The sequence below is a fragment of the Helianthus annuus genome, chromosome 6, assembly GCF_002127325.2.
Source record: "Helianthus annuus cultivar XRQ/B chromosome 6, HanXRQr2.0-SUNRISE, whole genome shotgun sequence".
Classification (NCBI taxonomy): Eukaryota; Viridiplantae; Streptophyta; class Magnoliopsida; order Asterales; family Asteraceae; genus Helianthus; species Helianthus annuus.
The window spans coordinates 70,763,599-70,775,764 of record NC_035438.2 but is presented as its reverse complement, the minus strand read 5'-3'; the positions used below and the strand labels follow the sequence as shown (position 1 = coordinate 70,775,764).

At 37.9% G+C, this 12,166-nt stretch overlaps 1 protein-coding gene across 1 annotated transcript; it reads right to left on the bottom strand.

The window, feature by feature from the left end:
- Positions 1–449: 449 nt before the first annotated feature.
- On the bottom strand, positions 450–8,046 carry LOC110865627 (CBL-interacting serine/threonine-protein kinase 24). Its single transcript, XM_022114947.2, has 15 exons — positions 7,937–8,046; positions 6,731–6,965; positions 6,101–6,163; positions 5,892–5,963; positions 5,045–5,152; positions 4,891–4,965; positions 4,748–4,801; positions 4,471–4,596; positions 4,226–4,315; positions 4,002–4,124; positions 3,724–3,840; positions 3,067–3,183; positions 1,065–1,121; positions 830–904; positions 450–740 (listed from the first exon to the last, which is right to left on the bottom strand). Exons 2-15 carry the CDS (start codon positions 6,917–6,919, stop codon positions 645–647), a joined length of 1,362 nt encoding a protein of 453 aa, XP_021970639.1. The 5' UTR covers positions 6,920–6,965; positions 7,937–8,046; the 3' UTR covers positions 450–644.
- Between the last annotated feature and the right edge of the window lie 4,120 nt (positions 8,047–12,166).

The following is a 12,166-nucleotide window of genomic DNA, read 5'->3' as shown; positions in this document are numbered from 1 at the left end:
CTTAATGGTTCAGACCTCTCTCTTACTGGTCTAGCACTTGATGGTTCAGACTGTTTGTTTCGCAAGCAGATGTCTGAATTATTCAGACATTTGCCTCTGAATGGTTAAACATTATACTGAGTCTGAATGGTTAAGACCTCTTATCTGAATTGGTCAGACATTTGCCACTGAACGGTTACGCGTTATACCAACTCTTAATGGTTCATACCTCTTACCGGTTTAGCACTTAATGGTTCAGACTTCTTACTGGTTGAGCACTTACCCATTCAGAAGTTGCCAAACAGCCCCTATATTTTATTTGACACAAGTTGTTTTAAAGATGGGTTAGATAGTATTTTTTATGAACCATTTTGACCCGGCCTGAACCTCTGCCAAGTCCATCTTGGAAGGCATGATTCCTAAGAACAAAAACGTAAGTTATAGATTATTGCATAGACCAAACTCAATGGTTTAGACTAAAGCACATCTTATTTTATATTTATTATAAAATATGAAATTATACCAGACGCATAATTCCAACTGGTTTGTTACACACTCACCGCTCTAAAACCTGGTACCAGATATAAGTAACCACCACAAAGCATATGTATACATTACCTTCCTGTACACTATAAATATCCTCTCCTCCTCAGGTGCCGGGTCGCTTAGCACGTCATTGTTCTGTACAGAGAAGAGGCTGGCAGTCCCTCTTTTGGTCTCCATATGATGTGGGCCAGTTTGCTACAAAAGTCCTTGTAAAACTGTCATTAAAACAAAAACAAAAAAATCAATCTTTTAACTTATTTCCTAAAACTTCGTTTCAAAACTAATTCTATTAAGAGAATGATGCCTTATGGTATTCGAGAGTATCTCCAGCAGCCTTCCGAACGTCGACCATAAAAAGGGATGGTGCCACTTCATAGACCTTCAATAAAAAGGTTAACGATCGATAATCAGTTAATCACATCATAAAAAAAACAAAGGAAGATATAAATTGTAAGACAATTTCCAAATCACTGGTAAAATAGATTGAAAGAGAACAAAATGAAAATGTTGTCTCGATGCATAACAAAAAGAATACCAACCTCCAAAACAACAGCAAATTGTCCAGCCCCGTTCATGGATGCTCCCTCGAGCCTAGTCTGCGTAACATAACAAGTTTATTTTATCCAGTTTGTGGTGTACAATTAAAATCATAACTATCACCCTCACAATATACAGAAATTTATGTGGCAAAATGAACAGTTTTCCATGCAAAAAGTTGTCTTTTCTATCATGATCTCTACATATAATTAATGATAATATTTCAGAATTTTTAAGACATTTTAAATCTAGTTTTCCATGCAATCTTTAGTTTGAACCTCTAATCATGGTTTAATGATGATACTGATGTTGGTTTGGTTGAAAGACGTATTAGCACATGTATTTACGAGATTATTTTCTATTAGAGAATTTTACACTAAAGCCTGCTAGAGGGCTATGGCCGGAGTCGTCGCTAAACGGCTAGGGCAGCCAGCCCTAGCCTAAACCGTGTGGAACTATTTTAGCAATGAGCCTATGACTCCATACTGCCCGACAGTGATAAGATCACAATGCCTGATCATCTATATGTAATACGGAGATTATGGCAAATTGCTTTGCAAACAAGAAACATGTAAATCTGGCAACTTGCCTAACTAACCCATCCATACTAGAGCCTGCGGCCCCATGGTGTTGGGGCCGGATGCCCTTAGGCCGAAGCCTCCACCAAGTTACGCCCAACACAAAACCCATGCTTAAAAATTCACTAAAGTCCCTAACCATGTGGAACTATTTTGGGTTGTTACCATATTTACGTTTTCTTTGTCAACAAGTTGTAAACCCTAACCTCGTGGTTATATATAGATGACACGGCCACTGTAATTTCTCACCACCTCAATAATATACAAACCCTAGTTGCAGCCCATAGATGTAGGTCACACTGACTGAACCACTCATGTTATTTACCACTGTAATAAGAAGTATCCTCGTTGCAGCCCATGGAGGCATGGACGTAGGTCAGAACCATGTTAAAATCCCATGTTTTATTTTCTATTCGCGATTTGTGTTTGTGTGTGTGTTTGTAGTTTGCGCAATCACCACTGGTCACCATCACTGTTTGTTGTTGCTTCCGTCAACGCTGCCGGTTAACTGTTGCGGGTCAACAAAAGTCAACAGCGGTCGTTTGCTGTGTTTCTTTGGTCTGATAGGGAGGATCGAGGACCAGAGACAAGGTTTGACCAAATTCAGTCGGGTTTAACCAGAAAAGTCAAACAGATTAGTCAACACAATAGATTAGATATTTGAACAGCCATGATACCCGAAACCTAACATTTTGGTTATCAACATGAACTTATCATGGTTGTAAAAATCACGCCTAGCCTCCGATTAATCGTTAATCAGAGGTTCACCTAGGAATTTTCATCTAATCGGTCTATTAATCGCTAGGCAGTCAAAGGCGGTCCTAGTCAGCCAAAAATCGGTGGCAGACCGGCGATTCCGGCCAAACCTTGAAAATTCCGGCCAGGTTCTGGTGATTACTCCTGTCTACTTAAAAAGATGGGTCAAGGAGGGGTTAAATCCGGTCTACTTCAAAAACATTACATATAAAGATGTGTGTAGATGTATATAAAACTGAAACTTACATATGAAAATCCCAATCCGATTAATTGCTAGTCGGTACCCCACCTGCCGACTAGAGCCCAATGATTCTTACAACACTGGAGCATATACAATGCTTGTTAAAACTTAAAACAGTCGTATTCTGTTTGATTACAATATAGATCCTTTAGTTACATGGTGTTACGGTGAAATTTGTAACTTGTAGGTTATACGAGCCAATTTAAGCATGTTAAATAGCTTGGGTCAGTTCCATTCAATTGCCATATTCGCATACACCCACAGAATAAAGTCTCATTGGAGGTTAAATAATAAACCATCAATATAAAGTCATCTAGCTGAGGGGTAGACATTGTTAGAAAACTAAATGACAAGGGCTTCATTTTCCTGTAGTTAAAAGAATGATTCTTTTACGTTGTTAGGTAAATCGCCCAGAATAAGATAATGTACCTTGTAGCCACGTCTATGGACCTTAAAACCCAATAACTCTGCAGACTTAGTAATCGCTGAAATAATATCTTTAGCTGGCTTGCGTGAAACAAAACGCGTTTGTCGTTTTACATGATCCTGTAACAGGAGAGAAACAATTCGCTTACATTTACAAACTAAAAGTAGATAACTAGCTTAGGACATCTCTCTCTCTCTCTAAACTACTACTAACCAATAAATTTTTCACTTTTCATTTCTTATAGGATACAAATCCTTTTTAGCATAACCCAACCCTACATACAGGGCGTGTTCAACACAGAAAATTTTAATCAGAGAAATGTGAGAACTTCCTTATACTTGGTGCATGACAGATATAGTGGGAAACAGAAAGAGGGGGGGTTATGTGCTTACATAACCGCCTTATGTATCATAAGCAATAGATACAAATGTTTATGCGGTTCTTGTAGTTTCCTACTAACGACCCTCATATATACTGTTAAAAAAGCATTTGTAAGCCTCCCAAACTAGTCAAATATAACCTTTAAGCTTATACTTCTTGAAAATAAAAATACATGTCATCGGTAATAAGGAACGTTTGAAAATGTAGATTCCACAAATTTTGTGATATGCAAGTCATTGAGTTGGATGTGTAACAGCAAATAGAAAGCGTAGAGATACCTGACGTCTATCAAACAACGCAGATAAATTCAGTCCTTGAGAAAGGGTGATCATCTCAAATGCATTCATGCTTAACGGAGCAATTTTCTCCTCAGATCGTTCCATTACATATTGATCCTACAAATTCATAACCACCAGAAAATATATGTTTAACTGCTGAACAATTTCAGATCGTAACACAAGCAGGCACACTTAAGAGCTTGTGGTAATTGCAGTCTGCTTATTTAACCCTACAAAGATAGATAGTAAATTACTATTAATACTAAAAAAGATACAACCTCGATGTCATCGAACACAGCACAGACATCGTCCAAGCTCACATCACCTTCCTCTCCCTGGCTGATTGATACATAGTTCATTTGGAACCACGGATGCTCCGTTATCCCGTCAATTTTAATACGCTGCATTAAGAAGTTCACGAAAAATATGAAACAAGCTTCATGTTAGCAACCAGCATGGCCCCATACAGTTTCCGAAAAAAAATATTATAACATATGCTCACAGTTTCAGGGTTGGGATCCAGTATCTTGTCTAGTAGTGACTTAGCACCAGAAGGAAACCAGAACGGATATGAGAACTCGGCAGCACTGACCTGTAAATTAGCCAGAATAGACCAAAGGTGAGTAGTAGCAGGTCCTAACAAATTTTAATATACTGCTGTTTTGCATGCTTGCGTTGTTCTTATCATGAACCTTCAAACTAATAATCATTTGATATACGTGTTTACAGAAGTCTTTGACAGCAAACCTTTCTATACAAAGTTGGCAGATCTGATTCCTCAAATGGAAGGTATCCAGTCAATAAGACATAGAGAATGACTCCACATGACCAGATATCAGCAGCAGCACCATCATATCCACGCTTCCTTAAAACCTGAAAACATAGAAAGAGTACAATCAACCATAGATCTTTGATGCTGACAACCAAAACATAATTTCCATTAGGTAGCAGAACTTAGACTAAAAAAATAACGGGGGGTATTGTATCATGAAATGGTCAAGGGTCTTTCTTCAAGTTGGTGTACCTCTGGTGCAATGTAATTTGGGGTTCCACAAGTGGTATGTAGAAGGTCAACACCCTGCATAAAAGTTTAAATTAGAAACAAGAGTACAACGAGAAGTAATAAATACAATTACTGACATAGATAAGCAAAAGAATTATGCTTACTTCTTGTGGTAGTGCACTGAGCCCAAAATCAGAAACCTTGAGCCTTTCTCTAGAATCAAGAAGGAGATTTTCAGGCTATATATTACAAGAACACTGTTAGCAGACAAAATATTTAATACAAATTCGCCCACCTTAAATGATCCAATTAAATCACCTTTAAATCCCTATGGTACACACCCTTGGAGTGGCAATGGGCAACTGCATCAATAAGCTGTTGAAAGTATCCTCTAGCTTCATTCTCTGAGAGCTTTGTCTTGTGAACCTGTCAACCACAAAAAAGGACAACAGGGTAGTTCAATTTGCTGCATCACCATGTTTTCCTTTGCATAAGGAATGAGATGCTTTACTCATAGCAACAAATAGAAGAGGAAAAGGGAACATTTTGAATGAATGGGATGGAAATTTAGAAAAAAATGTGTCCAACGATGTCATCATGTGAACAAGCGACCGCCTAAAAACTAGTAGAAGATAAAAATAATATAAGAAACTATGTATCAAGTAGTATCTGTAGTAGTAAATTATTGAGTAAGTAATATAGAAGAATATTGCCTTCAATTAGTCAGTAGGGAATAGTTTTGCACTTGGTACATAAGATTAAGTACGCCGTTAGGAAAATAGAATTAGAAGAGTATATTATTAGAAATACAATTACCTTTTTTGGGAACAATAGTGTAATCTAATTGCTTGATTATAGCAGACAGAATATTACAAATGACAGGTGCATCAGTTATTAATTTGTATGTTGATTCTAAGAAGTGAATACTCATGAAGAAGTTTACTCTGCAAGTCTAAATTACACATTACTTGATATGGATCAAGCATATATCGCCATGGAATTCTAGAAAGACATCTAAATACAGCATGAACCGATAAAGAGGAAACTTGTGGAAGATAGAAAGAAATAGTTCTGAATGAGATGGATGATCGCATTTCAAAAAATATATTGAGAATAATGTAAGGGTACAGACATGTATCAATGTTTTAACATAAGTAAACCTTACAATTCTGTCAAAAAGCTCGCCTCCAGTGACAAACTCCAGTATTATATATATCTTTGTTTGGCTCGATAAAACCTAACAGAAGAAAAAGTTTAGGTCACTAAAAATTAGATTATAAAATATATGAAACTATGTATTCACTGATATATCACAGTAGTAAGCACAGAAATGAGATTTTGTAATCAAATAAATTTTAAAGATTTCAATTATACCTCATGCAGTCTCACAATATTAGGATGTCTCACTATCTTCATTATGGATATCTCTCTTTTAATCTGCAAGTAAACTTAAAATAAGTGATACTGATAACCCACCAGTACAGCTTGAATAGTCAAAATTGATTATTGATATCTACTAAAGAGAAGATTCTGCAAGATGTCAAGACGTGATCAAATATATTTTAAAGCTTTCAACTATTTTCTCTTAATTGTAACGCTTGCTTATATCGACTTCATATTCAGCCCTTCAATTCTATTTACATACATCATTTACACCTCATCTTTTATTTATGAAACCTAAAAGTGTGTGTTGCGTGAACTTGTATGACTTGCATGTTTCAATGTTTAAATTCTGTTTCATTTTTTCAGCATCTTACAATCAGCTGCACTTGTCTGCATCCCTGACTTCAATTATAATGATGATTAAAATTTCATACAAGCTATAAAGACCAAAATTCATGGTAAAATTACAGTTTCAAATAGATGAAACGGAAGTTGAATTCCTCATAAGTCTCACTATGAGAAAACAAACAGGAATAACAACATCCAATATACCTACCACATTCATCTGTGAGATACTTGTGTTAGGGTTTATAAATAAACAACTGTAAGTAAAATTCAAACCTGATCGACCATTTTATGCTTTAGTATTGTACTTTTAGCCAGCACCTTCACAGCAACCGCCTCACCAGTCTCTGTATTCTTTGCAAACTTAACCTTAGCAAACGTCCCCTCACCAATTGTGCGCCCAATCTCATACTTCCCAACCTTCTTTGTCACTCTCTTCATCACTTCTCGAGACTCAAATGACATAAAACATCCACAATTCCTCTCCCAACTTGCTAAAACAATGAAAAATCTGCAATCAAAAAGTTAATTCCATCAAGTAACTATTCAAATTCAAATGCAAAAAGTGAATTCCATCCATCAATTACAACTACTATTTGTAAAACCCTACACCGTTCAAATTCAAAAAGTAAATTCCATCAAGTAACTTATTCTGATTCCCGTACAACCAATCACTTCTACAGTAACATGCATAACAACCACAAGTTCTTCATCGACGTGAAGTATGTCACCCATCAGAATCTAAACCTAACTGTTGACTACTTTCGATCATATTTCAAATTACTTCATCTAAATAACACAAAAGTGAATTTACGACTTCAATTTTGACCTAATAAGTTGTTCACATCATAAACTGCAAATTTCTAGAGTTACCCATACGAAAATCACGGTACAGCTATGAGAATCTAGACCTAACTATTGACTATTTTCGAGCATATGCCAAATCACTTCATCTAAATAACACAAAAGTGAAATTACAACTTCAATTTTGACCTAATAAGTTGTTCGCATCATAAACTGAAAATATCATACGAAAATCACGGTACAGCTATGAGAATCTAGACCTAACTATTGACTGTTTACGAGCATATGCCAAATCACTTCATCTAGATAACACAAAATTGAAATTACAACTTTAATTTCGACCTAATAAGTTGTTCGTATCATAAACTGCAAATATCTAGGGTTACACATACGAAAATCACGGTACAACTATGAGAATCTAGACCTAACTGTTAACTATCGAGCATATATCAAATCACTTCCTCTAAACGAAGCAAAAATGATATTACGACTTCAATTTTGACCTAATAAGTTGTTCGCATCATAAACAGCAAATATCTAGGATTACACATACGGCGAAAGAAGCTCATAATTGTATTTGCAGCCACACAGAGACGTGTGCATATAGTACATGTATACAAATATACAACAATACAATTCAATGCTACCGAGTTAAAGGAACTGTTTACCGGAACTTACATGGAATAAGACGCAACGAAGTGACCGGAGATGTGTGGCGGAGAGCGGCGGTGATCGGGTCTTCGAGAATTCTCGGCGAGTACGCAAGCTGTAGAAAAATGGGTAGTAGAAAAATGTGAGAATTTTATTAATTTGTTTAATTTATGGAAATTACCTTTTTAGCCTTTGCTTGGCTGTGGAGCCATGACAATGACGTGGACATGGTCCCTCAACTAATTAAAAAAATTAAAGTTTACTAGTTTACTAGCAATAAATAAAACACGTGAGTTTTTAATTTTATTTATGGCAACCTAATCTATATCGTCAGCTTGTAATTTGAGGTGGTCATGGTTTTAAAACCTTGATATCATTGGGCTATATGCCTTTTAGTATGGCAGAATGACATCGACTTTAATGGTGGTAGAGGGTATTAAAGATGAAGCGTTTCTTTGGGTCGCTAACCGCGCGGAAGTGCCCAGAGGCCTAAATTAATTTTTATTTTCCTCTGTTTGTTCTGTTTGTTTGGTTTGGGGGCTGCACAGCTTCTTGGTGTGTGGTTTTTCCCCCTTCTTTTGTTGGTGGTATGAAAGCTTTATTGTTAAAAAAAGTATGTGTGAGTTATATAAGCTATGTGAACTCAGATGATTTTAGATGAGGACGGGTTTAAATCTTATTTAACAAACAAGCTCCAGCTTGAAATATATATTGAGTTTGATTTGACTTGAAAGCTTTAATCTATTATTTATATTAATTAATATAATAGTTTTTGTTTTATATAATAAATGTATGTTACATATTATATAAATGATTTCATATCTAATATAAATAAAGTCCAGAAAACTTGTTAAGTTACATCAAAACAGAAGGTAGACGGGCAACAAGCTGCGCCGCCAATCCTTTCTGAATTGCAAACCCCAACCTCCCGAACACAAACCCCTGACCCCCTGGGGTCGAACAATTGTTGTGGATAACCCGTTGAACCCTCGTCAAGAAGTTGATGGCTTCTGGCGCTAGGGAGCCAAAAGTATCAAAGGCAAAAGGGATAAAGACATGTTGGTTCTCTGCGCAAGCTTTAGCGTGCTTATCCACTTTCTTTGATTCTGCCTTTCTTGCTGCTAGTCCAGCTACAAACCCGTTTTCCCTTAAACCAACCAAAGGGGAAACCCCCGTGAGGTCTACACAAGCATGTTTCCCCCCAGCCCAGCCAAAGACGAGCAGATCCGCTGGTCGCAGAGTAGATCTCCCTTCCATAGGGTCCGTGAGGAAATTCACAGGGGCCTCTTTCTTAGCAGAAATCCCAGCTCTTCTTAAGATGTCCCCCAAAACATCTCGCACCTAGTCATGCCGATATTTAAACCCAGGGAGCTCTTTACAGTGAACTGCGTGCTCCCCATATTTATCCATACAAGCTTTACGACATATCGGGCAGGTTTCATCTTCTGGGTACATAGGGATCATTAGCTGGTATTTGAGAATGGTTCTATATTCTACTGCCGACATGCATTGTCCTAACCCCTCAATCGGGATAACGGTCAAAAATTCCTGAGCATGGGGACCCTTCAGACACGACCGCCTTCTGGCGGGGTGACAAATCAAAAGCTTCTCCCAGGCTTTGAGCGATTTTGCTAAAAAGTGCATTCGCCAAAGTTTTTTGCGGCTTCGAGGGGGCGGTGTCCTTGTTAGAGAAACCGCCAATATCCAAGTCTGGGAGAGAGACATTTAAGCGTTCGAGCGCTTGTTGATAGTCTGGGTCAAGCCCGACGACCCCACCGTTTCGAAGGATATGATCCTGTAGTTCCCAAGACTGAGCTCTAGACGCCACAAAGGCATAAGCCCCAACATCTCGGGCTGAGAATAGGCCCAAACCACCTAGACGCATTGGCAAAGATGCTAGACGCCACTGGAGGTCACCAAAGAAGGGGCCGCCACCCACTACTATGTCTTCTATAGCCTTTCTAAGGCCATCATCGAACCGAGATACCGCATCCTCCATCAAATGGGATTGACAAGTCCGCAGCCCAAAAAGCAACTTAGCAACACCCATGCACGACCTTAGCAGGAGGAGTTCACATTGGGGATCCCTCAGGCAGGGTAAGAGTTTCATAAGGTCAACCGCCCCCGAGGCCCGCCGCCCTGCCAACTCTCCAATAAAGCTAGGATCCCGACTAACAGCTCCACCAAGGAGCTTAACCCCATTCTCTGGTCTACCGATCCCTCTCGGGAAAAGCCCGTCCTGAACTTTCTGGCCGTCGCATGTCGGCCAATAAACCTCTGTTTTCTTAATATTGAGATAAAGCCCTAGAGATGGCCCCTCCTCGTTGATGATGTCTAAGGCCTTAGCAACCTCAGAGGTGTTGCCGATAATCGTCCTATCATCCAAATACCAAGCATGAAACGGGAGTTTACAGTGGTTCTGAACTCGGAGAATAAGGGGGTGTAAGGCGAGGGCAAAGAGAAGGGGCCCCAAAGGATCTCCTTGTTGAACTCCGGTAGTAGCCCCAATACACTTGTTACCAACATACAACCTAGCAGGCTGAGCGTAAAGAAATTGGACCCACCGATAGATTGACGGGCAACGCTGATGAACCTCTTGGAGAAAGGCTGTGCGGTCGACCGTGTTAAAAGCATTGGAGAAATCCACAGTAAGCAAGGCTAAGGAACCATCTGCATGAAACGAGTTGAGAAATCTGTTTGCACTGTGAAGTACCGCCTCTGCCCCATTTGGCATCCCCACCACAAACTGATAGTCACCTAAGTATTGGGTCATTTCTTTCCCGACCTTCTTCATCGCCACCTTGGAAACCAACCTTCGCCAAATACCCCCCACAGCAATAGGCCGAATTCCTTTATCAGGTTTCAATAAGGGGGTGAGGGGGGCCGAGGCAACAAACTCAGCAAGCACCATAGGGCAGGATCCCCCAAGCCATAAGTTAACAACTTCAGTAATGCTCGTAAGCAAACCTGAGGAAGTCACCGAGCCCTCGCCACCAATAGCATCTAACAGGTGTTGGGCCCGCATCCCGTCTCTACCGCATGATGTCCCTTTAGGAAATGATTGAATACATTATAAAATAAGAATAATTATAATAAGAATAATTATTATTAATTATAAAATAAACTCGAGCTCGATCTTAAAAATTTTGTCACTAGTGAAGCTCAAACTTTGAATATAGACAAGGACATCATGGTTTTTTTTTTTTTTTTTTAAGATGTGAATTATTCGCGAATGTCGGGAGGTTTAGCATACGTTGTCTTAACCGGGTTCACGCTAGAGAGCACCCTCGCATAATAGATCCTCAATTTAAACCCCTTAATGAGAAACCCCTGTTACCCAGACTCGAACTTAAGACCTAAAGAGGAAAACTCACCCAGACCCATCATAAGTGAAACTTAAATACTCGTAGTCACCACTAGAGCATTCCTGATTGCTAGGACTTCATGTTGTTAGTGAGAGGTGAGACACCTGTTAAGATTCATGTATGTAGTGAAAAACATCATTTTTGTAAGTAGATCCCTTTACAGTACTTGAGGTCCCCCATGAAATTGACAACGCACAGAGAGAGTAGGTAGAAAACGAAGATCTTGGTAGAGAGGCCACAACTTTAATGCAGAAACTAATTTGGTGGATAAGATCAATCGAAAAGAAAGAAAAATAATGCATTCGGAGGTAGTTAGATTTGTCAGCTATCACTTTCTAGAAATTTCAATATTAAATTTAAAGTTTTACATTAACCCCTTTGGTTGAAGAAAGTTACAAGGTTAACTTTTAACTTCGATTTAAACTTTAAACAACCCTAGAGTTAACCTTTTACTATATTAGTTACAAGGTTAGAAACACGTATATTACACTATGTACAAAGTTAGAAACACGTATATTAAACGATTGAATAAAGAAAATTTTAGATAGTTATAGTTATTAATGAATATTTAAAAATTATAAAATAATATATTTTAAGATAAGATATGATTAAAATTACATATAAGTTACTATATTCAATAGTGTGAGGTTCATTAGTGAACACTAAAAAAGTGGGGAACCGGAAACACTCATAACAATTTAACTTAACATGTTAAAAATCAATTTTTTTTTAATTTTTTTCGGCGCTTTTCTTTATATATTCTTTTAGAAGCATTTTTAATAAAAAAAATAAAAAATTAAAAATATAAAAAAAAAGCTAAAAATAGGCTTAAATTTTTTTTACAAAAATAATTTTTATTGGAATAGTTTCTACCCATTTTTATAAGGAAAAA